This window comes from Sclerotinia sclerotiorum, genomic scaffold (assembly GCF_000146945.2).
Source record: "Sclerotinia sclerotiorum 1980 UF-70 scaffold_19 genomic scaffold, whole genome shotgun sequence".
Classification (NCBI taxonomy): domain Eukaryota; kingdom Fungi; phylum Ascomycota; class Leotiomycetes; order Helotiales; family Sclerotiniaceae; genus Sclerotinia; species Sclerotinia sclerotiorum.
The window spans coordinates 587,479-613,368 of record NW_001820817.1 but is presented as its reverse complement, the minus strand read 5'-3'; the positions used below and the strand labels follow the sequence as shown (position 1 = coordinate 613,368).

At 43.1% G+C, this 25,890-nt stretch overlaps 11 protein-coding genes across 11 annotated transcripts; 6 read left to right on the top strand and 5 right to left on the bottom strand.

Moving 5' to 3' along the window:
• Nucleotides 1–3,753: 3,753 nt before the first annotated feature.
• On the bottom strand, nt 3,754–4,669 carry SS1G_12276 (predicted protein; the record flags this gene model as incomplete). Its single annotated transcript, XM_001587196.1, has 4 exons — nt 3,754–3,765; nt 3,829–3,854; nt 4,029–4,461; nt 4,571–4,669. 4 exons carry the CDS (start codon nt 4,667–4,669, stop codon nt 3,754–3,756), a joined length of 570 nt encoding a protein of 189 aa, XP_001587246.1.
• A 765-nt stretch (nt 4,670–5,434) lies between these two features.
• Nucleotides 5,435–5,790, bottom strand: SS1G_12275 (predicted protein; the record flags this gene model as incomplete). The annotated part of the gene is made up of 2 exons (XM_001587195.1): nt 5,435–5,521; nt 5,710–5,790. 2 exons carry the CDS (start codon nt 5,788–5,790, stop codon nt 5,435–5,437), a joined length of 168 nt encoding a protein of 55 aa, XP_001587245.1.
• A 335-nt stretch (nt 5,791–6,125) lies between these two features.
• On the bottom strand, nt 6,126–6,329 carry SS1G_12274 (predicted protein; the record flags this gene model as incomplete). The annotated part of the gene is made up of 1 exon (XM_001587194.1): nt 6,126–6,329. The coding sequence occupies one exon, from the start codon at nt 6,327–6,329 to the stop codon at nt 6,126–6,128; it is 204 nt and encodes a 67-aa protein (XP_001587244.1).
• A 1,959-nt stretch (nt 6,330–8,288) lies between these two features.
• Nucleotides 8,289–8,958, top strand: SS1G_12273 (hypothetical protein; the record flags this gene model as incomplete). Its single annotated transcript, XM_001587193.1, has 3 exons — nt 8,289–8,324; nt 8,408–8,775; nt 8,841–8,958. The coding sequence occupies 3 exons, from the start codon at nt 8,289–8,291 to the stop codon at nt 8,956–8,958; spliced, it is 522 nt and encodes a 173-aa protein (XP_001587243.1).
• Nucleotides 8,959–11,329: 2,371 nt separating this feature from the next.
• SS1G_12272 (hypothetical protein) lies at nt 11,330–12,349 on the top strand (the record flags this gene model as incomplete). Its single annotated transcript, XM_001587192.1, has 1 exon — nt 11,330–12,349. The coding sequence occupies one exon, from the start codon at nt 11,330–11,332 to the stop codon at nt 12,347–12,349; it is 1,020 nt and encodes a 339-aa protein (XP_001587242.1).
• Nucleotides 12,350–13,062: 713 nt separating this feature from the next.
• Nucleotides 13,063–14,421, top strand: SS1G_12271 (hypothetical protein; the record flags this gene model as incomplete). The annotated part of the gene is made up of 2 exons (XM_001587191.1): nt 13,063–13,102; nt 13,232–14,421. 2 exons carry the CDS (start codon nt 13,063–13,065, stop codon nt 14,419–14,421), a joined length of 1,230 nt encoding a protein of 409 aa, XP_001587241.1.
• Nucleotides 14,422–15,998: 1,577 nt separating this feature from the next.
• SS1G_12270 (hypothetical protein) lies at nt 15,999–16,793 on the bottom strand (the record flags this gene model as incomplete). The annotated part of the gene is made up of 1 exon (XM_001587190.1): nt 15,999–16,793. One exon carries the CDS (start codon nt 16,791–16,793, stop codon nt 15,999–16,001), a length of 795 nt encoding a protein of 264 aa, XP_001587240.1.
• Nucleotides 16,794–17,335: 542 nt separating this feature from the next.
• SS1G_12269 (hypothetical protein) lies at nt 17,336–20,015 on the top strand (the record flags this gene model as incomplete). The annotated part of the gene is made up of 2 exons (XM_001587189.1): nt 17,336–19,760; nt 19,816–20,015. 2 exons carry the CDS (start codon nt 17,336–17,338, stop codon nt 20,013–20,015), a joined length of 2,625 nt encoding a protein of 874 aa, XP_001587239.1.
• Nucleotides 20,016–20,291: 276 nt separating this feature from the next.
• SS1G_12268 (predicted protein) lies at nt 20,292–21,137 on the top strand (the record flags this gene model as incomplete). Its single annotated transcript, XM_001587188.1, has 1 exon — nt 20,292–21,137. The coding sequence occupies one exon, from the start codon at nt 20,292–20,294 to the stop codon at nt 21,135–21,137; it is 846 nt and encodes a 281-aa protein (XP_001587238.1).
• An 811-nt stretch (nt 21,138–21,948) lies between these two features.
• SS1G_12267 (predicted protein) lies at nt 21,949–23,099 on the top strand (the record flags this gene model as incomplete). The annotated part of the gene is made up of 2 exons (XM_001587187.1): nt 21,949–22,286; nt 22,628–23,099. The coding sequence occupies 2 exons, from the start codon at nt 21,949–21,951 to the stop codon at nt 23,097–23,099; spliced, it is 810 nt and encodes a 269-aa protein (XP_001587237.1).
• Nucleotides 23,100–24,331: 1,232 nt separating this feature from the next.
• On the bottom strand, nt 24,332–25,788 carry SS1G_12266 (hypothetical protein; the record flags this gene model as incomplete). The annotated part of the gene is made up of 3 exons (XM_001587186.1): nt 24,332–25,110; nt 25,167–25,658; nt 25,722–25,788. 3 exons carry the CDS (start codon nt 25,786–25,788, stop codon nt 24,332–24,334), a joined length of 1,338 nt encoding a protein of 445 aa, XP_001587236.1.
• Nucleotides 25,789–25,890: the final 102 nt, after the last annotated feature.

The following is a 25,890-nucleotide window of genomic DNA, read 5'->3' as shown; positions in this document are numbered from 1 at the left end:
TAATTTATTTAATCAGTTATAATCTCAAGATTTTATAGATATTTATAACTTATTTTTTAGCAATTTTTATTAAAAAGTCATTTGAGATTTTCAAGATTTTCAAATTTGTTTATAAATCTTATATAAGATTAAGATTAAAATTTTAATTATTAATATCTTAATTAATAAAATCGTAAAAAATCTAAAAGTTTCAGAATTGATTATTATATAAATAATGAATTTGCAATAGAATTTCAAAAGATAATGTTTATAAATAAGAAAATTACAATATTAATTTTTCTGATTTTTAATGTGAAAAAGTGGCCCAAAAGGGGGGTGGCCCGAAAGTAGGGTACTAGACTTAGAATCTAGTACGATTCTCGGTATCCTCTTTTCATGGCAACGACACTTTGAACCAAATTTACTCTACTCATGCTGCCAGAAAGTATGAAACTCTAGAGCTAAGCAAACCAAGTGAATTCTTTTGTAGTTTACGGTCTTGTGATATGAGTTTTACAGTTTCTGGTGTGTATGACTTCGCCGCATGTTTAACAAAACGCCATGTGAATAATCGTGCTTGGAATTGAGAGATGGCATGGCTAAGACTAAGTCCGAAGGATAGTATGTACCTGTATGTCACTCTACATGATTCAGTGGTTTCAATCATTCTCCCTGAATGCTTCTTCTGCTAAAGACTACCGGGGATGGAGTTGGATGTCAGCCTTTCAGGGCATAGTGATCGTGATTGAGGATTGTGATTGAGGGGGCCTGAACTTTTGATTCCGCGGAGAAAGCAGGCAGTAAGGTGATAAAATATTCCGTATGCACATGTTACAAAATTGGTAAGCCATAAGGGACAATAAACTAATTTCTTAGCATTCATATTTCACACTTTCTGGCAGCAGTGCATTTGCCACCTGGAGAGGGTTGGTAATGTGAGATTAATTGAGCAGCAGATGTGTATGTACATGGCTACGCCACTAAACCTTTATTTCAATATCATGCAGACTATTGGAATATTTCAACATTTTGATAATTTCACTAAGCCAGATACCGGAATCCACAAACTAGTTGAGGCAAGTTTTTAAACGAAAATAATGTTTTGTTCATTTGACGTTGATTTCCATCGAAGATGGCCTTTAGTATGCAGTGGAGTCCATCGATTCCTTTACAAGGAAGAACACATAGAACATAGGTCAGACCCAAGAACCACTCGTTCGGTTCTCACTACTAGTATACTGATATCTTATGATTTTATACTCTACCTCACTCAGTCTTGTTGGTACCATACAGCCTCATGCTTTCGCTTGTCACCTCCAAGGAATCCACAACTCTAGGAGAAGCCAAAAATAGTATTACGAAATAAGTTTGATATTTCATTGACTCTCTTTATCTTCCCGCTCTTTTCTTCTTACAGTGAATTGCTAAAATCTGCATACTTTCACATCGAAAGCTTAATTTGGTCCACCCCTGGATACCAACAACTAGGGTGGGAAAAAAAATCACTGGCACCCGTACAACGAGTAGCCGATGCCTAGCTTCTTAATACACAGAAAATGAACAAGTAAATAACATCCGAAAGCCCCATCAAATCAATGTGCAGGCCTATAATTTTGCATAAACACCTTCTGTCCCTGGCCTGTGTGAGTGTGATCACGCCTAATGCTCCATGCGTAATAATATCTACATGCTATTCTGCCAGGAGGAATAATACAATTATCGTATGCAAGCCCTGTAGATCTCAATGCTTGTGATTACCCATTCTAGGATAGCAAGGGCCTAGCCACTGGCCTGTCGGACAGACACGTCGGGTTACAGCTTTACACCCTACTATACGGCCACCACCATGCCCTGTAGAATGGTGCCTGGAAGCCGCTCTAACAAATTGACCAAGACATTGTTCTCGCAGTTCATTCAACTCCAAAAAATGCGCCTTCTATGTAGTCAGATGTGTATTTCCCACATGATAGAAGTATTACTCAAGCTAGCAACAACTGGCAAAACAACCGTTGGAAGCTCTTCAGCAGATAAGTGCCAGAAGCGTTAAGCTTCGCCAACGACGCACAGTGTTTTTGTATCTTACCGGCAGATGAATAGCGTTTAAATAAGCATGCAGGGCCATAGCAGGGTCTTCGCAGCGTTCAAGCCAATGGTAGAATCAGATTCAAAGCCTTCCATCTTAATTGTTCTTTGGCTACTGGGCTGTGATCCAATGACCAAATTTGGGTGCATATGCCATTCCCAAATATCAAGAATCAGTGAGCTGCTGGCCCTATTGGAGTCCTGTGTCCCATCATAGCTTGTACATCGTTCCTTGGGCTCGGCTTACACTGCATATGAGACCTATGGGAAACTTATACAGACTGTATACCCCAATTTCACCGGCCAGACCTTGTGTATGAGGATCATGGCTTGCAAATCTTGCTGGCCAGTGATTCTATCGCCCATCCTATCGCTCTCTCTTTAGCGTTCCCAGGGCTAACGACTTCCATTTTCAAATTTTCGCAATATCCACCGGGTTTAGTAATTTTGATTGGATCAAAAGACACGAAGACCACTTCACGCATTTTTTTTTACAAGGAGACGCCCCGAATAGGGAAGGTGGGCAATCGTAACAATACAAAAGGGTCGATCACAGTACCGCTAACGAACCTCGCTCGACATGATGATGCGTGGGGTGAAGCGCCTCACTACTGGCCACGCCGCATAGCGTGCTACTCAGCCTAGGGAATTGAGGAGTGCTGCTTCGGAGCATACTAATGGCTCGGATAATCACGTCGTGCATGAGTAACTTTGATCGCATCTGAGGAAATTAAAGGGGGGATTAGCTTGAGACTGTGTAACTGGGGATTGTATAAAATACGAAAACAGCCTGAAAGCTCAAGAATTCAGTAGTATAGTATCAAGGGCTTCGGTATTGTGGAAGACAGAGCTTGCTCGTTTCCCAATCAGAGCTGTGGAGCTAGTTATTTCGACCGCCATACTCAAAGCCTACTTATTTCAGCCCCAGATATCCCATTGACTCATACAAAAGGATAATAAGTTCTACTTGATAAATTTAGCCTGATCACTTAGATCGTGTAAAGTCGTATCGCCTCTTGATCTATCAAGCAATATACAAGCTTGGAAATCTGGAGCACCTTTCATTGACAGCAACGGTCTAAAATGCAACAGTAGCGCCATACAATTTTCATGTTTTTAAGGCCAGATGCTGCGCTCCTGCTCGCAGAATATGCAGTACTAGTCGATAGACTGTCGAATGTATCATGCGAGGGAGGATCGTCGGTTTAAAACATCCGGCCGGCTTACACAGTCCATATTAGGTATATGCAAATTGCGGAAAGCAGCATTGTTGAGATGACATTTAGCATTATGATATTAAAACACTTTTGGGGCTGAAGTTGTGATCCAAAGAACACTCGTTTACGTGCCTCCTCAGTACAGAAATGAACAAAAGCTCCTATTGTAAACATTGACCCAAGAACCGAACAATTCCCGATGTTGCCATGATGATGGTAACAGCTCCACCCCAGCATTCCTTGCGTCCATGCGTTGAATGACACCTCATCGTAACAAAAAAGAACTCGTCACATCATAAACTCATATGCACTGTGTTAACTATAGCCCCCCGTCCCGTACTCAAGGCTATACTAAAGATCCCTGACAGGATCGTAGGGCTTAGCCTGTCCGTTCTCTCGAGCGATCGACGATACGTATGGAACGTAAGACGGCGATGATACATATGTTTGGCTCGACGAATAAGTGGCGTACTCACTAGTACACGGACTAGGTTCTTAAAAAAAAAAACGTTAGCACGCCGGAAATACAACGGAAAAGGGATAAACACACCGGTGGGAGAATAGCCATATCCTTGGCTGTGGCCTGCCGGCAGTTAGAAAGAAGCACCAAAAAACCTGGTTTAGCTTGTTTGACTAATGCTAAAGATTTCTGTATAAAGGGTCTTTTATGCAAGACTTGCGGCGTGCATACGTTCCACACAGATATCACTTCTTTGTGGATTGTCGTGGGGGAGAGTAAATCATACATACCTGCATTTATGGATACACCTGGATAGTGCGAAGAGTGACTGTAGTGTCCCTCGACTTCGTGCGCTTGTCTACACTGTGTATGGTATGACTGGTGCGAAGTTCGGTGATTATGATGATGGTGCGAGGAAGCGGTGGAATTATAAGGAGCGGCATCCCTACTATCAGCTTTGATATTACGGTTCCTCCCATCCCTATAGCGGAATTTGTGGTATAAGAACCACCTTGCGATCCAGTTTGGGCAGTCGGGAGTTGGCTTGGCTAAGCTCCAGTAGTATGCTGTCTGATTAGTACCATTTTGTACTATCAATCTCATGGCTTCATCTTTCGATCTCTCTACAATGTCGCTCCAATCGTACGGAGGTTTTCCTTTGCAGTTCTTCTTAAGATGGGATTTCTCCGAAATAAGCCACCTATAGACAGTATCTGTCTCTTTCTAAGTGTCGGCCAAGATAAGTAAGCACTTTATTGATAAGGTTCTTGATGTGATAATGGGCAAGGTGGGTTAACGAGGAGGGGGTTTGTTGAAATGGATGGATGCTTACCGCCATCAAGGTGTAAGTCTCCGCATCAATGTTTAGATGCTTGACGAGATCATCTTTCGTCTGACTCATTGCCAACGGGCCTAGGTCGGGTGTAGACATGATGGGCTTGTCGAATATCCGCTTTTTGAAAAGACTAGAGGTGCAGTCTGGATGGAGAGAATCGCGATGCTCATAGCGAGCTTACGAGGCCATGACAGAACTATAGGTAGCCGCGTTGCCCGCAGAGCTTTGCGTATAACAAGGGTGGCGAGTTAGACGTTCACAAGACTTTAAAGAAGATTGGCCAGTGCCAAGTTCGAATCTGGGAAGCCTGCATCTCTCAATGCATATCATCGGCGTCTAGTTTCTCATTGAACTGCTTGTTTACATTCAACGTAAGGACAAAAAGATGCATATGGCTGGGTCACAAAATATTGGTTGGGACAAGTTACAAGTGATGGCAGACATCTTTCCGCCAATGATTTTTAGGCATTCTAGCTAACCCTAGTCAGGTAATGTACGAGCTCGAGGATTAGGATTGTTAGTATTGGGCCGGAAGCGCGTGCCGTTCTATCTGCAAGTTCGGGACAACTGACTGGTACTGGTATCGGAGATACTTCCGACGCCGAATTCAAGTTAGGATATCCCAAATAAATGTCCATTTATACAAAAGTCCCAGCATTTCCGTGAGAATAATGCTATAAAAACTTTAAACGTCGCTACAAGCGGCACGTCCTCGGGGGACGGGGCGGTGACGTGAGGATTTGGTGCCACGCCCTAGAGGTTTAGTCCTTCCGGTCGGGAGAGACAAGAAACAAACAACCTGGAAACTTTTACAAATACATGCTTTCTGCAGCTCCTGCAGCTAGTCGAGTAATACTACCTTCAATAATCGTTTTCATATCTAACAGCAGGTGTTACCGCTTTTGGTCGTGCTTTGGTAAGATGATAAGTGGGAACGAATTTCCTCGACTAGGATGGGACAAGGTACAACAACTGATCTTTGATCTGATAAGGAGCTACCCGGGGGTGATCCTCCGGCAAGGAAACGACAGATAGAAAGAAATGATATGCCGGTACTGTCCCGAGTCTAATGAGTAGGCCACCGGATGCTTGATATGGAAGACGGACTCATCATTGGACTGTACATGGAAGCTTACTGTGTGAGATACACGGGAAAGCTCTTTCCTAACTGAGCTGGATACGTCCAATCGTTTCGGTAGACCAGCGCCGCCACACATGTCAAAAGTCATTGGTTCAAGGGAAATAATAGTGTTAGTAGGTATTGACATTGAAGGAATCAGGGACAAATAATAACCTTTAAGAAATAAATTAACTATAAAAACCTTCAATTCTTTCTCACCCTTTCAAAACCCACATCAGTACAGATATACCAAAGATGTAATCTCTACTTCCGTATAATTAATTAGCCATGAAAATGGCTTTTTTATACACGGAGTTATTCGAGGCTAAGTTACACCGCTATCATTCTGCCACATTCGATTAATAATTTCCATAGGCCGTTTTTGGCACCACGGTAGATCTTTGAGCAATTCAGCCCTCATCGTCAGAGAGGTTACCTCGAACCCGCCGCTTTGGTATGTATGCATGAACAAACAGCAACCTTTCTGAATTGGGTAGTACTTGCCTCAGTAGTACGACAATGTTGTGAGGAAAAACGGTGGGATGGGCTGAGTTGAGCTTGACTCGCTCTTGGAAACATGAAGGGATGCAGAACTTTTTCCCTCGTATCATTGCGCTGTCGTAAAGCGAGAGTCATGTAGCTATGTACTCCTTACTTAGGCGATGCTAGAGTAGAGAGTAGAGATCAAGATATTCATAACATGGCGTATATAGTGCTATACTCAACACAGAGACGCATTCATCATTTAGATATAACCGACTAAACGACTGCATGAGGATCTTTATTGATACCGCGTTGTGTGATCAACGGTTGTACTTACTTATTATAGTTGTAAGGGACTGGGTATTCCGTGATATATCAACATAAGTATAGTCAAGAATCTAGAATCCTAGAATCCTAGAATCCAAGATTCTAGACTTTTAAACTTTCGCAATCTATGAACTTTTGCGCCTGGATACCATATCAGATGTGACTTATTTTGGTATGAACATTTTTCTGTATTATATTGCCTATTTAAATAGATAGAATAAGATAAATCTATTCATACCTATTAGTACTTAGCGAAGTTTATAGGAAAAGAGTACATGGGGCAGCATTGATTTCCCTCCCAGTGAGAAAACTAAAACGTCAAATCATCATTTGCTTATATGAAATTCATTATGTTCAATCCATGCCGGTCATATTTTCAGACTTGTTCCAATGTTTCAGGAGAAACAAAGGAAATAGAAAAACCTCGCGATACACGCAGAACGATATACATATGATACACACGATACCCACACGATATCCGCACGAATACACGCGACACAAAGAAGGTGGGATATACTTGGGTGGTCTTTGTGGTCCTTTTCATCGTTCCACTCGAGCAGCTCGCATTACCAATAACAATCTATTCTTTACCCACACCATGTGCTGCCCCGCCAAATTCAACAGCCATGCATGCTCATCATTAACTGACCTCACGATTACTCATCATTATAAAAGCTGCAGGTGAAGGCACATTATAGCAACCAGGAATCCTTCGAGTCGGGACGATTGATCGTGTATCAAAGTCAGAAGAGATGGTTTCTACTAGCACCATTATTCATTTGCCAAATGGCTACCACATTACAGTTAATCCTGTCTTTGGAGGCTTCTTTTTCAAGGCGAATGAGTTGAATACACACACCAGCATTTTCCCTGCTGGCTGGACTGTTATCATCCAGACCGAAGATTATTCGGATGAACACCCTTCTGACAGTGGTTCCGTAGCTACAGAACTCCAAAGCGCGTCAACTGAACGACATCGACACATACATCCATTCAGACTCCCAACCTTACGCAATGACAGTCTCTTTATTTCTTCCATCTCGAACCCCTCGAGCAACGATTTCAAAGCTCCCATCAGCCCCACCAGGCAGATCGCAATGATGCTCTGGGCAACATTATACTGGTATTTTCATCAGCCAGAACCATCGCCACATATTACCACGGCCGCTTCGAAAAATACACCCGATGCTGGAAAGCCCAAGGCAGATTGGCGCATACATGTCAGAAGGGAAGGTGTGCTACGCGGTCGGAACCTGATACAGAAGCTCGATAGGATGGGTTTGATTACATCTGAAGATTCAACAGTTGGTTTGGCGATAGATGAGAATACATCTGAGGAATGGTCGGACATGTTTACTTCAAGGAGAGCATTCTGGCAACTGTCGGCAAGGCTATTCCTATACACTTTCAGTCCAAATACATCTCTAGCTTCCCCGCAGGGCAGCCGGCCATGTTCGCCCGTTTCTGCTCCGACCAGCAATCAGTCTACTGGTAATAAGAGAGATTCTACCGAGTCATTTTCAGGACTAGGGTCACCTGTGTCCATTGGCCCTTTCTCATCAGGAAGTCATCTACCGACATATTATCCACCACCTCCATTACAATATACAAATACTTCAGGTACGCGTCACCCCCTGCGCCCCAAGCCACCCCGCCAAGGAGAAACATTTTACATACGTTACATCCCTAGTTTGGGGCAATACCTCTCTTTCAGAGTTGCATCCTTGTCCTCCAAACCTGTAGTATATAATGGTCCAACGTCAAGCTTAGCACCTTTTCGACACCATGCCACAAGCTCGTCACTCTCTTCTATTGGAGCGTGTTTGTCCGCAGATTTGCAAACTGTACATTCTAGTACTGCTACACAACAAGTAACCGATACGGCTGAGATGACTGACCTCCAGCTTTTGAATCGTTGGATGAATGTTCCTCGCGTCGATAAATTTTGGGGCTGCTCTGGTCCAATTGCTACACAGGAAAAATTTCTCAAAGACAGTCTGAGTTCAAAACATTCGTTTCCCGTGATTGGTCTCTGGGATGGAAAGCCCTTTGGATACTTTGAGCTATATTGGGCGAAAGAAGACATCCTTGGGAAGCATGTAGGCGATAATGTTGGGGACTTTGACCGTGGTGTCCATGTTTTGGTCGGCGAGGATGAATATCGAGGAAAGCATAGGGTTCAATGCTGGATCACTGCTTTGGCACACTGGGCTCTGGTACAGGATTACAGGACTAATTCTTTTGTGCTTGAGCCTAGAGTGGACAATGAAAGGTATTTACAGTTTCTTTCCAATCACTTCGCATTTGTCACAACCCTTCCCTCTAATTTATCCATAGGTTTATCTCACATCTCAAAGAAGCTGGGTTTGTAAAGGAACGCGAAATCACCTTTCCCCACAAGCAAGCTGCATTCATGAAGCTGAGAAGGGAGTGCTTCGAAGCCCCTGCCTTGTGATCATCTTAAGCTTGATTTTCTTGGATGCTTCGAGAAGAATAAAGTCTTTCCAACCATATACAAAGGTCTGCAGTGTTAATATGATAATGTTATTGCTTCACGGCCTACATGTACCTTCCATGAAGCCTGCAATCAGTAAGTCACTGTTCGTATACAACGCATCACAACCCTTTCAAGTGAGCAATGATGCCGCACAAATCAGACACGATCTACTTTCATCACACTTGCTAGAATGACTTCTCATCTCAATACTTTAGGGGGCTTCATACCGCCTTGCGTCGCCGAGAGTACAACGGGCGTTTTCCCAATGAACAAACAAATCATTCAAAATCCGCTCTCTACATAACTGCATATCTGTCAGACGCGAGATGTGGGGTTGTCAACGCGATAAAACGCCTTGGTTCTGTCACAAGCTGGCCATTCCAAGCCATGATACGATATCGCGGGGCACCGTGTCTGCTGTGTATGCACCAAAACCGCCAGTCTCATCAATTTTAATAATTGGAAATAGAAGCTGTCTAAATCTGTCTTGTCTCCTGATACTCGGAACACACTCCATTCTTTGGGAGAAGTGGGGTGTGCTATTATTGGCTCGAGCCCCATTCAAACTCGAAAACCGTTTTGCCATTGACTAGTTCACTGCATGGGATTTGAGACGACACAACCGTGTATACTCATCTTAAAGAGCATCGAGATTTGGAAAACCCCATGCAACCTGACATTAGTTGGATCAAAAAGTCGAATCGGTTCGTAAAAGTTTACTATACTGGTTGCGACGGTCATGCAAGGATGCAAACATGGTAATGGGGAAAGTGTAGTGATTGTTCTGGACTTCAGGACGATGCGAAATTTATAGCAATAAAACGGATTTTCATTTTCTCAACGAATTACATTTGTTCCAATCGTGCATAGGTTAATTAACCTCTGGATGCGGACCGCTTACTAGTTATTAAGGACCTACAGTTGCTTCTTCGGTGCCTACCGTTATTTCTTCAACGCAAGTGTTTTAATCGCACCCCACCACCTGCTTTCGGGCCTGACTGAATTGGGATATTAAGAACAATGTGGTTATGTCGGAGACAAGAAAAAGGTCGGTGTAACGAGGAGTAGGGCATACATCCGCATATTCCAGACATTTGTTTCATTTTTCTGAACGTCGATATCATAAGGACGTGCCTCATGCGACTCCACTTGAGTTTTGAGACTCTCAATCAGCGTCTAGAAACGACATTTGTATAACGTTTCATCCAAATTTCAGATGGAAATGAGACGATTGGAGCGTTCCATAATAATATCGTAACCTAAGCCGGAGTCGGTCTGGCGGTCAGATCTTGATCGCATAAATTGAGCTATCACTTAATGATATCATAAATTTGAAATGCCTGTATATCTTACCTGGGAACAACGTCGTATACAGGCTGATAAGACGATTTTGAACCTGGAGAAGAGTTCGTCTTTTGTTTTCTGTTTCGAAATGCAAACATTCTATGAGTTGCAAGCCTCTGAGGGCTACCGAGCTTTGCATTGGAAATCACGTCGGAGGCAGAAGTCAGGTTGTTCTGTTCTGGGAAGTAGAGTGTTAGGAGATAGGAGTTAAAATTAAGAAGAGCGTTTTCGACTTATTTTGCGAATTGTGACAAGGTAGATAAGAATGATGATGATGAGAGTTTTTTAGGAGTGTTTTTAATTATAGGATCATATGTATGACTAATGCATTCTCTGTGGTTTACGATTGGTTCGAGTTGAGAAGAAGTCGGTGGTCTCGGCCTCCGCTTTCACCGACATTGGGCGGCTACTACGCTAGACTAACCAAAATCATGCGAATAGCGTTCCCTCTAACCACACTTGAAGATTGCATTGCAAAATTCTGGAAATGAGGGGTAATATTCATGCTATCAGTTTCAATTTTCTATGTGCGGATCATCGAAGTTAGCTAGGAACGCCAATATTGTTGTATGGATCGACCATCGCTAACTTCCTGTTTAATGGACAAAATACGCTTGGCACTCCGCCCTAGGGGCGGACAAACTCCACCTCGCAAGTCGGTGCATGATGGGATGACTACCGGAATACCGGTTATTGACTATGAGCTGCTACTAAGTTTTAGTGCGGGGTTATGTATTCAAGTCAAAAGGTTGGATTCCCCCGAGTATATTCAGGAGACTCTTCATACTTATGACCTGCTATCTGTAACTCTACCGGTCCTTACCCACGATTGTTTATTGATATAGTAGTCCTTCCTCGACTCAAATTACCTTCTCTAAGAACATTCCCCATCGTTCCGGCTCTTATCAATAACATTTTCACGCATACCTCTTTGGGAAAAGACATCTATCAGTACCGACATACGGGCTTAGCCTTGACCGCACAGATGGATACACTATCACAAAAGTTCTCGGGTCTTTGGAGGGATACCAAATCAGTATTCAAAACCATGCACATCGAAAACGCACAGCCAGGCCCTGCCTTCATCGCCGAATGGGATTATCAAATGGAAAGCTCTAGTAGTTTGGGAAGCCTTTCATATCCACCACCATCTCCCGCATTATCATTCGAGCAGCTTTCCAAATATTCTGATCACGGTACCAGAGATAAAAAATTCGGAATCGCGCCAACTACCTTCACTTGTTTTGGGGAACTTCCTACGGAGCTTAGAATACTGATTTGGGGCATGGTATGTGAGCAGCGGCGAAATATCAGCATTCAGCTCAACCAATCTTATAAACAAGTTGATCTTCCCCCTCACCAAAGAAGAGACGGATACATCTGCGCATCAAATACACCTCATCCCAGTGTTTTCTATGCATGCAAAGAATCGCGAGAGGAGGCTTTCAAACATTACAGTCTCCTCTTTCAAGAGAAGCTCATCAGCCCCAGGTTCAGTATTAAGATCCAGCCGAGAATATGGTGCAATTTTAAGGCCGATACTTTATGTCTAAAGTCGTTCGGTTGGAATGACCGAGTTTATGAGGACTTTTTCAATAATATACCCGCGAAGGATATGGTAAGCTCTCTCGCTTTCAACATAGAGCCTCTTATCAATTGCAATTTTGGTCGATCTTTCCGGGAGGAGGTCGATTTGTACAACATTTTCCGCGTCGTGAATGCTTATGGAGCCCGTGGCATCGAACTGCGGGAGATCTTCTTATACTATGATGTGGAAGAGGACCCAATACATCAGCCCGTGGTGTCGGAATTCGTGGAGCTGGACTGGAACGCAATGGACTCAAATTCGCGAAAGATGAAAGACTTGCAGAGGGTGCAGAAAGACTTATTGAGAGACTTCCCTAGTTGGCCAGTTCACAGCGAGCTGTGGGCGGAGAGCCGGATGATTTTTTTGCGGGAAACCCAATCGAAGTTCAAGTTGATGGATCTTAAGGTCAATTATTGATTACAATACTATCGGACACCCTTGGAGGACCTATTGTAAGAATAAGAAGTAATTCTTTGGAATTTCTAATTGATTTCGAGAACCATATGATCTGTAGCATAGAGTAGATAGCTATTCACATTATATAATATTCTCAATATAGTTATACATATTTTCATTCCACTTTAATATATACAACACTTTTTAAATTTGATTTAACTAAAAGATTCTTTTTTGTAAAAAATTACGATAGTATGTTGGCCCTTTACTCGAGAAGATCCGACGGTGCATAAGATACGTCATCGATAACAGGGGTCGAGTGTTCGAGCTCCCAGCTTTGAATGTTTCCAAGGTCCCATGTAAGTTTGTACAGATAGCCAACTACGAAATGGATACTTTAAAAACGGAACTTTTAATATCTAATTGTTACCTTAAGCTCGCTTTCTCTGTATTGTGGTAGAAGCTAGGTAAGAGGGATCTCACAATCATGCGACGAGCAACGCACCTTTTACCGCGGAGTATTGCGCAAACGACATGCCCGCCGACCTCATTTGTAGGTACCTTTCGAAATAGAACTGCACCGCAATCCTCCATAAAACATACCCCTCCCCCATGTCTTCGCACATTTACTTCGACGAATATTTGGAGAAAGGACAATCACACAGATAAGGCCAAGGAACTAAATCAAAAGGGATTGGGCAAGGAAGAAGACTGGTTCAACAAGCAGATCGACAATGCGATTGGCGAACAGAAGGAAATACAAGCAAGAACGCCGTGGCATAGAGAAGGCTCCAATGAGCCTCCTGTGAGGAGAAACAGAAGTGCCGGGGCCATGACAAAAGGTTTCGTGATTCGATTCTTCCTATACCTTTGCTAGCATTGTCTCTAATAGAAATTTCGCAGGCAAACTCCTTACCACCCCATCACGGCTCCTGAAGCTTATTTTACCTCTGACTACACTGGACAAGAACTCCGATCGTAAAGATATAGAGCCACTAGCTCTCCTCGTTCATCCTCAGCAACCTCTCTCCTACCTCGAACGCCTTATCCAGTCTGAATTACCAATGATAACTGCAAAAGATGGACATACAGAAAAAGTACCCGCAGTGCATTTTCGCGCCCAAGACTCCACACAAGATGAGATCACAGCCGATCATAGAAAAGAGATAGATGAAGATGTAGAAGAAGGTACAGACGAACAGATGGTTGATGGAAAAATCATGAAGCTTGGAAAGATTAGCAGCTCCAAAGATAAAAGCATTTCCCAGAAAGATAAAGAACAAATACGAAATGACTTACGAGGAGGGCCTGGCGAAGGAGGAGTGGAAAGTTATTCAGGAAGCGGACGTGAACAATCTTCTGAAGGGGAAGTAAAATTCGTGCGCTGGTCTTCGTCGACTGAGATAGGGGATTTCATTCGCGATGCTGCGCGAGGAAAGGAATTTGCGGTGGAGATTGAAGGGTCGTCTCGTGAGATTAGAGTCGGGGTGCCATCGTTCAACGATCGGACTCATTACTTGAGAGTTCGTCTACGGAAGAAAAGCAGGAAACTGGCGGATTATGCAAAAATCAAGAAAGAGTGCGACGATCTTGCACATCGAGGAGCGCGACATCTCGCTATGGGTGGTCTTGGCCTGCTGGTTTCCTGGTGGGTTGGAACCTTCTTCCTTACCTTCCTGACTCCTATTGGATGGGATACCATGGAACCTGTCACCTATTTTGCAGGATTATCGACTATTATTTTGGGTTACTTATGGTTTCTCTACCACAATCGCGAAGTTTCTTACAGGGCTGCACTCAATTTGACGGTTTCGAGGAGACAGCGAACATTATACCAGGCAAAAGGATTTGATTTGCAGAAGTGGGAAGCAGTGATTGAAGAGGCAAATGCGTTGAGAAAGGAGATCAAGAACATTGCTGATGAATATGATGTGGATTGGGATGAGAAGGCCGATGAGGGAAGTGAAGAGGTGCACGATGCGTTGAAGGCTGAGAGGAAAAAGACTAAGAGGAAAGAGAAGGAAGATGAAGGGGAGGAGGCGGAAGAGGATGAACGAGACGAGGAAGATAAGGAGAAGAGGAAGGATGATTAATTACGTATTACGTATATATTGATAAATGGATGGAAATGGGAGTTTTTGAGTATACATCTTCGGTGGTGCATAGCATGTTTAGAGGATTTGATTTTATACCACAGCATAGCGTTCGAAAATAATAGCAAGAAATATAAAAGATTTACAAAAAATAGATACAAATCTTTCATACGACTACAATCCTTCCCCCTACTCCCAGCCAGCCAGTCTATCTTCAAACACAACCTCACCACCCATCCACCCCATACAAAACCCGATCCATCCTCTCACATAAATGTCATAAAAGCTCCGCAAACCCAGGCATCACCACCAATGCGCTCCGCCTCAGTCAAAAATCCATACCTATCTACCTACCTCTACCTAGGTTAAGACAGATAGATAGATATAAACCGCGTCACCAGAAATTATAGATTATTCTAGCATGCAAATATGACCGACTAGCCAGTTGATGAATGGTATCAAGCGGTTGATTTAATCATGCGATTTAAGTGTAAGGAGAAGAAAAAAAAGAAAAGTTTTGTGAAAAGGTCGTGATGTGGATGGAGAATTTTGAGGTGGTCTGTGCGTGGGGCTAGTGTGTGGGTTTAGTGTGGGTGACTAAGCGGGGGGCATATCAAGAGGGAAAATTTTTTTGGAGGTAGGAAGAATGTTTCCTGTTAACAATAATAATCGATTTCTTCGAGGATTGAAGATGGAGGTTGGAGATTGGAGATGGATGAATCAATGGCGCGACAGTGTGATGATGGAGGTACTAAATGATAATACAAGATATTTATATCTCATCATCCACGAAACACCTATCTATCCTATTCTCTCCGCTCCCAAATCTCAATCTAGGTTTTGTATCATTCCCTCCCCTTCATTTTCTTCTCACATTTTCCCCAGCCAAAAGCATTGAAGGAGTATTACTCTCCATCTATGCTCGCATCATTAATCCAAACCAAAATCAAACAAACAAACCACATATTGCCTACCTCCTGCGCCTCTTAATGGACTTGAGCGTCACTTATTTAAATATCGTTCGTGGGATATAGAACCAACGGCCTAGACAGCCAGTCCAATCCACCCTGCTGGCGTCGATCAGTGCGCTAGGAGGACTAATCGTGACAAACATTCTTTTTTTGATGTTTTACTGCTTTTTTGTTTTGTTTTGCTTGTTCGAGGAGGAGGAGGGAATTGGAGATGAGGATGAGGGATGTGTGGTAGATAGAGAGGAATATGATTATATTATCTTGTACAATTTGGATTCATCTTTGACGACCTTTGCGCTGTGATTTTGTCTTTGTGATGTTGGGTGTAAATATTTCGAGAATCTTGCTCGAGTTTATGAATTCTCCATAATGGGATTTTGACATGTTCAATGAGAGCCCCTCCCATCCACTTGACACTCTACTCAACACCTCTAATTCAATATTTGCTCAGAACTAAGAAACACAGATCAATGGAGCACAATCAACTTCAAGAACTGACTTGTATTATGTGTTTAATTTCAAGAATTTCTAATTCTTGCTGCCAATAGTGTATATCATCACAGAGAGACTGGCCCCTAACGCCATTACATGCTTTTTGTACGACCATTATTCCTCTTTATCCATATCCTCATCCATATCTCCACCCGTGCCAAATAAGTCATTTATATCACCAGCACCCTCCTCATCACCTTCGAGGTTATCTTCTTCTGTAGCTATAATGCCTTCCATACTCTCTCCAACCGGGCCCTCCTCTTCTTCTTCATCGTCTTCCACCCACTCATCCTTCAATCCCCATGGCACACCCGTAAGGACAAATCTCTCAGCTGGTAACCTGACACCCCATTCATTCTGTAGAACCCTTGGTAATGCAATTTTATTCCTCGTCTGTGCAGTTTCTAATAAAAACTCCTTGCTCAACCCACCACCATTGCCTGCGCCAAACTGATACTGCAATCGACTTTGAATAGCCAGTTGAACCGCATTCGCGCTAACTTGTCCATCTGCATCTCTGAAACCCCCACCAGGCGGCGCATCTCTCGCGCGCGTTTGTTGTGATACATAGGCATCGGAGGAAAGATGTAAGGCATCGGAAAGAATAGAAGAGGAGTGACGGTATGCGAAATCGAGAAGTTGGAGAGGAACGCGTTCTTGGTATGCGGATACCCCCAGTGAGGAAAGGAGCATATGGATAAGACGAGCATCGCGGGGTCGCTTGGATAGACCGTTGTCTTGGAGGGATGTGAGAGGTACGCTGGGATTTGCGATGGGAGGGGAGGCAGCCGCAGAGACTGGTGCTGTAGGTTGTGGGTTGGGCGCTGGAGCGGGTTGGGTTGGCGGGGATGGAGAATGTCCGTTTTGGCCATTTGTATGGGATATTGAGTCGCCGTTTACGTCGGCCATGGTAAAGACAGGGGAATTTCTCTTCGCTCTGATATATGTGTGGTGCCGATTGAACTCTTTTTAAATTTATTGCAAATGCGACTTTATCAAATGTAGATTGCGGGCGCAGGAGTCCGTGTCGTTGAATTTGATTTGCGTATCGTATTAGACTCAAGAAATCATCTTAGTCTGAGTATCATAGCTTGAAAAGCGATTACCGATAAAATCCAGGATTTTGTACAGTAATTTGAGTATATGAATATATGAGTACCTATAAAGAACACGACTTAACGAGTAGAGCTCAAATATCTGCGACGCCAGTGGATAACATTCAATCGTAATACCAGGTACAATCAATTGCAGCTGCATTTCCGATTAGAAATAAAGCACAGACCATACCTTAAATTTAAATCAATGACCAGTGAATGAGATTCATGCCCCTCCATTACATAACCCATAATGTCTACATAGATCGAACTTTTCTCGTTGACTCACTTCACTCCAGACATCACTGGAATTTTCATTGAATCTTGCAGAAGACTTTGAGGATATTAGTATTCGATATGGATACTACAGCATCACTTCCTTTTCTTCCTTGTGTTGACCTTGGCAATGGTCCTGCAGAATCGAAAGTAGGACTTGCAAGAAATCAACTATCATACTTGGGATGCGTTTATTTCAAAGCGAACAACGATGATGTCGATATCCTCCTCGGTTTTTTGCAGAGACACGTTGGCATTGATACTTATGTCGATGTATCTGCCTTTAAATCAACAGACGATATCGTAACAATTTTAGACGCTGGAGCCCGCACAGTTTTTGTCAAGCCATCTCAACTTACACACTTGGAAAAGCATACCGATCGTGTTCTTCCAATCATACCACAACCGCAAACAGATGTCGAGTTTCCCAATGGAGGATTACTTACTTTTGTCGATGAGGCCTACACTCGATCCCTATTGGAAGAATTCAAGACGAAAAAAACAACTCCGATATTCCTTCTCCCAACTCCTGAAAGTGACTTCGAATTACTCGTTAAAGTTGCGAGAGAATTCTCCGCCATCCCAATCATACCTGCGACACACCTGAGCATTGAAGGGGCTGGAGAGGGTCAAGTCTCCCTTCCAAAATTGGTTGCGGATTCATGGACTTCGGATAGGGCAGACAAATTAATTCCTACTGTGGTTACAGATGAAAGAGGGCTGGCTTTGGGACTTGTATACAGCAGTGAAGAGAGCTTGAAGGAGTCATTGAAAACTGGCACTGGGGTGTATCAAAGCAGAAAGCGCGGATTGTGGTACAAAGGGGCAACATCTGGGGATACACAAGAACTCGTTAGAGTATCTTTGGACTGCGATCAAGATTGTTTGAGATTTGTTGTCAAGCAAAAAGGACGGGGTTTTTGCCACCTACCACAATCTACCTGTTTCGGTGAATACAAGGGAATTTCCAAGCTTGAGAAGACCCTTATTTCAAGGAAGACTTCGGCACCTGAGGGATCCTATACAGCACGTCTCTTTTCGGATGAAAAATTGTTGCGGGCTAAGATTATGGAAGAAGCAGAAGAACTTTGTGACGCTAAGGAGAAGAAAGATATTGCTTTCGAGGCAGCAGATCTCATTTATTTTGCTTTAACCAAGGCCGTTTCAGCCGGAGTTACCCTTGCAGACATTGAACGTAACCTCGATGCTAAGAGTGTGAAGGTCAAGCGAAGACAAGGGGATGCCAAGGGAAAATGGGCTGAAAAAGAAGGAATTACTAATGGATCTACCGCCAATCTTGAAAGTGTCAAGAAGGTCGTCAAGGAAGCTGCTTCAGTGCCAAAATCCTCGGAAGACAAGGCTGGACTTAAAAATGGACGCATCACTATGAGACGATACAATGCCGCGACAACATCAGAGGCCGATCTCAAGGATGTCTTACAAAGACCTTCCCAAAAGTCTACTGATATGATTATGGGCATTGTGAACCCCATCATCAAGGATGTACGAGAAGGAGGTGATAAAGCATTGCTTGGATATACCCACAAGTTTGAAAAGGCAACATCACTCACCTCTCCTGTCCTTAAAGCTCCTTTTCCACAAGCACTTATGGACCTTCCAGCAGAGACTATTGAGGCGATTGACATTTCTTTCGAAAACATTCGCAAATTCCACGCAGCACAAAAAGAAGACCCATTGCAAGTTGAGACTATGCCAGGCATAGTATGCAGTAGATTTTCAAGGCCCATTGAGCGTGTTGGATTGTACATTCCAGGAGGTACTGCTGTGCTTCCAAGTACAGCTCTTATGTTGGGTGTCCCAGCTATGGTCGCGGGTTGTAAAAAGATCGTACTCGCATCACCTCCTCGATCTGATGGTAGAATTACTCCTGAGATCGTTTATGTTGCTCATAAAGTTGGTGCTGAAAGTATCGTTTTGGCTGGTGGTGCTCAAGCTGTCGCTGCCATGGCATACGGCACTGAAAGCGTCACCAAAGTCGATAAAATCCTTGGTCCAGGTAATCAATTCGTGACGGCTGCAAAGATGTACGTCAGCAATGATACCAATGCTGGCGTTAGTATTGATATGCCAGCTGGACCATCTGAGGTACTCGTCATCGCTGACAAGGATGCGAACCCGGCATTTGTCGCATCAGACTTGCTATCGCAGGCAGAGCATGGCGTTGACAGTCAGGTAATTTTGATTGCCATTGATCTCTCCGAGAAAGAATTGCAGGCCATCGAAGACGAACTCCATGAACAAGCTATGGCTTTACCAAGAGTTGACATCGTTCGTGGTGCCATTGAGCACTCGATAACTCTCGTTGTTAAAGACATTAAGGAGGCAATGAAACTCAGCAATGAGTATGCCCCAGAGCATCTTATATTGCAACTCAAGGATGCTGCTAGTGTTGTAGAGTTGGTCGAAAATGCTGGCAGTGTTTTCATTGGTGAATGGACGCCAGAGAGTGTTGGAGATTATTCTGCTGGTGTCAACCACTCTTTACGTAAGTTTTTCACTCACATAGTTCCATAACATAGTTGTGCTGATCAGACAAATAGCTACGTATGGATTTGCCAAGCAATACTCTGGTGTAAACCTTGGATCGTATCTAAAGCACATTACTAGTTCACAACTGACAGCTCAAGGTTTGAGAAATGTTGGTGGAGCTGTGATGCAATTAGCGAAGGTCGAGGAATTGGAAGCTCACAGAAGAGCCGTTGGAATAAGACTTAAGTATATGGATGAGAAAAATCTATAATGCTATGTATTTATTAGGTGAATGAAATTAAAAGTTTTCGTCTTATATTTTCGCTTCGCGCCAACTCAATACCGTACACATAACTTGCAACTACAAGCCGCTATATTAAATATTGCTCCACCGACCACAAAAACAACAAATGTTTCATCAGTATTCATCTTCATTCTGGTAAATACCTGAACCATATCAGCACAGAACATCAACATCAAAATGGTTAAGAAACGCAACACTGCGGTTATAGCACAGCACGTCTCAGATCATATCCTTAATTCAACCATGAATTCCGACGAAGCTGCTCTACACGCTTCAGTCACTTCCTTGGACGTGAATAATGAGGAGGTGGATTTAAACGGTGTTAGTCATACGTGTTTCCCGGATAGCAGACTAGAGGCTAAGCTGGATATGAGTCGATTGTCGACAATTTCTAAGTTGATGAGTCACTTTTTGTCTGCGGGTCGAGGAGGAGATATAAAGGGAGAAGGAGACGTGAAGGAGGGGTTTGGTGTGGGTTCTGTACGTCGAACTGATCTTCGGTCAGAGTCCGCTAGAGATGGTCGTCGAGTACTGGTTTCTTGTGAGGATAGTGAGGATGTGATTAAGCAGGAGGTTGAAGACTTCTATCGCGCGAGTAGTCAGATGAAGTTTGATCCGAAGAGCTGTGGAGTTTCGGTCACTTCGAGCATATCTAATGATGTGAATCTGCAAATTACTTCGGCTAGTTCGTCGGTTGGTGATATGGAAGGAGATCTTATTGATCTGTATGAGGATAGTCCTTCGCGTCACATCGATTATTGTTCTATATCTAACATGGGGAATCATCGAGCACGGAAATCTTCATTTCTCAAACAGAACACTCCTGCACAGTTGAGAGCTTTGCCTCCTCCTAGTCAAACCCATCAAAATCCACCTCCATCCATGATATTCACGTCTAAACTCCCAATCCCCAAGCACGAAATATTCCTCCACAACCTCCCACCAAAAGATGCTTCAGTGAAGCAAGTCCGCGCCTGGATCACAAGTTGGTTTTCCGGTCGCGACATATCATTTGATGTTCCGTGGGAAGGCGCAAATATCAATATCCAACAATACATCGAGTGTATTTCCTGGAGTGGAGAAGACTAGCATAATTCTCGACCTCGTAGTCTAGAGAATGATCTGAGGGGGTGGATGTTGCGTGGTTATGCAAAACACATTGTGAGGGATATTGAGAAGGCTATGTGTATAGAGAGGGATAGGGAGTGGGAGGTGTGTGCGAAGAGACTTGCGGATTTTCTTGGGGGTGTGCTGTTTATGGTCGTGTTGGGGTTGGGATTGTTGTTTTTTGTTCCGTATTCGTGTGGGGGGGTATTGATAGGTGGCTTTTTTTGGTTATGAGGCCTTGAGTAGCTGGTGATTGAGGAAGTTCTCTTAAGTGGTTACTGGGAGGCAAGCAGGTGGTTGTGAAGGACTGGGCAAATTCATAAATCAGCTAATGAGATGATGCAATAAACTCTTTTTTTGCAATGAGGATATGGTATTTTTTTTCTTATATGTGATTTATATCAGTACACCAGCAGTGTATTCAAGAATCTAGGAAAATATCCCAGATCCTAGCTCTTCATGGTCGAGAGCTAGAAATCTGAGAAGGGTTGATCTTCATTCTTCCACATCAATTCAAAAGCCAAAATCTTTTCATTGTTGAATTATAGCTTCGGCTATTAGATCTACCATCGCTAACAAAATTTCTGCTTATAGCTTGCTCTTTCCTACTTCGATAGTTGTGATGAGACAAGCTAGCAGTACCTTCCATACTAATAAATCACCAATCTACTATCCCTCCTCTCCTATGAAACCCCAACATATAACATCCAAACATAATACCATCATCCATACTCTATTTTGCACAAATTGATATCCATTATTCTAATAGACTGCCCATTAATATCTCTTCATCATGGCATGTAATAACATTCTCCTAGAATTCCAAACAAGACTCACAAACAAGCAAATCCTATATCCCAACATGCAAACGATAGGTTATTTAAGACTAGTCCAGCATACCTCGAAAAACGATTACAATCCCCAAAAGGCAAATGCTGCACATGAGGAATTACGAAACTGGTTTGTGTATTACTGTCCACAGTGTTCTATTAATGAGATACTCTCGTATTGGGAATTATACTCTATAGTGGATGAGATTAAAAAATCGAGACCGCCGCTCAGAGATGAAGTGTTTGACTCGCATGTTACTCCTCAGAAGATATGGATACAGATAGATACTGTAAGAAAAATGTACGTGGTGATGTGAGGGAGCTACTAACTAACTATGTAAAGGAAGCTTCGAATTGGGAAGCATCTGCTTTCGAGCATGCTCCTACATGTTTAGATATATTTTTCCTTCGACTGCAGAACGGGGATATTCCCATGCCGAATACTATTGATTTATGTCCTAGTTTTCCGTCTTGGTAAAATTGATAAACTTGCCTGATTAGAAATCAGCAGTTTTGGTATAATGCCAGTATTGCTTCAGAGAAAGATAAACAATGACTCCTCGGATGGTTCTGGAAATACTGTCCTCAATGCGAACCAGAAAATGAACCACCATTACGACTTCTAATTTCCCAAATCCACAGAGCTAAAGTAAGTTTATCATTTTTTCATCTCAGACATAGGTACCTTGCCATTAATGAACAAAACAGACTCTTAGGAGCAAAAGCCAAGCCCGAAGTCGAAATGGAAGATTCTATACCTATTTTCCAACGTTTTTCCCTGTTTATGAAACAAAGCATGATTCCACTTTCTACTCTCCCATCTTGGTATTATCCCAGACCTAAAAAAGCTAAAGATTTCACATGGGAACAGGCAGCTGAACTTTTACTTTGGTGTCAGAAATATACACCAAACTTATCTCTTCCCGAAACGCCAGTGTATCCAAGAGATCTAGGTGAAGCCATAGCATCTGGTATAGAGCATGTGATAAGTACCCTTGAACGCATTAAGCAGCGTTTGACGACAGCTCTTGAGGAAAATGCCGAGATACCTATCATTTACCATGAAGACAAGCCCAAGGAAGAAGTCAACGATAACGCAGATACCACCACCTAGAGCAAAACCATCTCGACCCCTAAAAACTGGCACGATAAATGGAGCGAAAAAAATCCCCTTCATAGACCTGCAAACCATCCCCATCCAAGACCAGCTCCACAACACAAAATTCAAAGACAAACACCCCTTCAAAATATCCAATAACAAACCCCCAACACGTAAATCCAAACCCCACAACCCGCAGAAGCGAAAATCAAAATCTCTACTTCCTCCGTATACACCAAAAGATAAAGATACATATCACTCGAAAACATGCATCTGGGCCGATACAGAGGAATGCTGGAAACGTATTCAGAGCGAGCAATTGGGTAGCTATAGCTACTATGAAGGAATTGAACATTCTAATTTCTGTTTCGACGATATTGAATTGGAGGAAATAGATGTGGGTGGAAAGAAATAGGTTGGTATTGGTATTGGTATGGGAATATTGATTATTTCACTTTTGATAATATGCGGATTCGAAATGTGGAGGAGGTGCTTGATTTTGCGGGTGGTGTGATTGTTATTGATGAGTTTGCTTGGTGATGATGTATGGAGTCACTAAACTGGCTACCTAGTAGTAATCCGAATAATTGGGATCACTTATGCAGAGGTTAGTATTGAATTTATTTGTTTCCTTTTTTTGCAATAGCCATTTCATATATATTAATAGGAATTTGTTAGATTTCATCAATAGAGAATTATCGCTTAAGGTTTATATTACCTACCTATCTAGCATATACATATGTATTGCATCTACTTAAATATTTATTCTTAGCGGATGATCTCAAAAATCCCCCCTATTTGAACCCTAACACAACATAAACATCAAATCAATAGGTTACTACTCCATAGACTAGTATACAACACAAACAAACACATAGATCTAAATGATAAATAAATAAACAAATCTTGCATTCTCCATTCTCCATTCTCCAAACCCGCAAAGCTAGAAAAGAAAGAATTCCCAAAAGGAAAACGCCTTCCAATGCTAATTAACGATCATCTACACGGGCCATGAGAAACATTGTATTTGGATCATATCGTCAACCATACCCAAACAGACCTTTTTTTAAGCCCATGGGTTACTAGTAACAAGTCATTAAGTCCGTTTTGAACCCTATCGTAGTCCAAAGATATCGTACTTTGAGCGACGTGCGGAACAGAAACAAATGCTCCTTGAACGCCATTCAACCCTAGATAGAATAGTAGGTGAAACACTACTATTACTATTCATTAAATAACCTCGCATTCTACGAATAAAATTGGCTCTTCTGGAAACTATCCACTCCAATATCACCTGCCTTTCCAGCCACAGCAGGAGGAGCCGCCAGTGATTTTGCTCGGTTGGCATTGCCAATACTTGAACTAGTTAAGGTACTAGTTCGACTTCCACTTTGACTTGCACTCTTAATTTCTGCTATAGGTTGACCAGGTCGTCTTGCTACTTCCAGGTATACAGCAGGGAGGTATCCCATGCGACCATCGCGAGCACGACAACGCCACCATTCTGATGGATTACCCATCGGATCGCTTTTACTGATAACTGCTACTAGATCTCCTTTCTTGACTTCGAGATCCACACCTTGGACTGCGGCGCCGGATTCAGGGGTAAAGTCGTATAAGACGCGACAGAAATCTAGTTTCGAAGGATCAAGTTGTGCGGGTACAGGTTGGCCGTCAGCACCCATTAGTTGGCCTGATGCCATTAGTCGTTTCTGTTCCTCTTCTTGTGAAGCAGCAAGGGCCTTGATCATCTTACCCATGAGGTATGGGAGACCGAAGGCTGCTGCTATGAAGAACAAGAAAGGCTTCTTGGATGGACGGGGTGCCGCGCTACCATCTGGAAGTACTTTGCGGCCTTCGAAAGAGGCAAATGCCGAAGGGGTTAAAGAAGTAGCATCTGCGGGCATGGGTCGGCCTGTGATTTTGGCGAAAAGAGTGCGCAACCAGCGCATCATGGTAAATATCCCTAGAATAGATCCGAGAGTATTGCGCAAGTTTCCGAATTGCTCAGCCACAGAAACCATAGCTGTAATTGTTAGTATAGAACCTTCGGAAGAATGCGTCCACGGGAAATGAACTTACCGAAAAAACTAGAGTGTGTAGCCATGTATGTGCTTTCAAGCATTTGAGCAAATCCTCCAAATGCACCAACTATACTTTCGATTATCTGGAAGGTAGCTTGTGTGCTTTGAGTAAAGCCTTGCGTCAAGCTCATGGGATCATTTGGACCCATTCCTCCCATGTTCCCATACATCCCTCCCATGCCTCCACCATACATAGATCCATACCCTCCCATGCCACCATAACCATATCCTCCCATGCCCCCCATCCCTCCCATTCTTGAGTACGGCGATGAATAGGATCCCATAGTTCCCATACCATATGGCGAGGCTCCTACGGCTCCTAGTCTATTTGCGCCGTATGGCGAGTATGCGGACGCGTTTTGGTTGACGGTATTTGTGAGAGAGGATGGACGTTCGGGGATGGCTGGTGCGCCCGAGGCAGTACTGGCTGTGGATGATAAGACCGATGGTCCAGCAGAACCTGACGTAGCAGCAGTGGTTGAAGTCATGGCTGTGAAGACAATCAAATGTTAGCAAGGTAGATAATATAAGATAATATGACGGGCATACTAACCAGGACTTGGAAGAGCGGTACTAACTGCAGCGCCTCCTCTTTCCCAGGGTTTTGGCGGTGAAGCCATAACAAATGTATTCAAATTAAACACAACCCTGCAGATGGAGCTTTTATGCCTACAGAGACCTTGCGGGTCTTATGGCTGTAGGATAGATAAATTTTGGGTCGC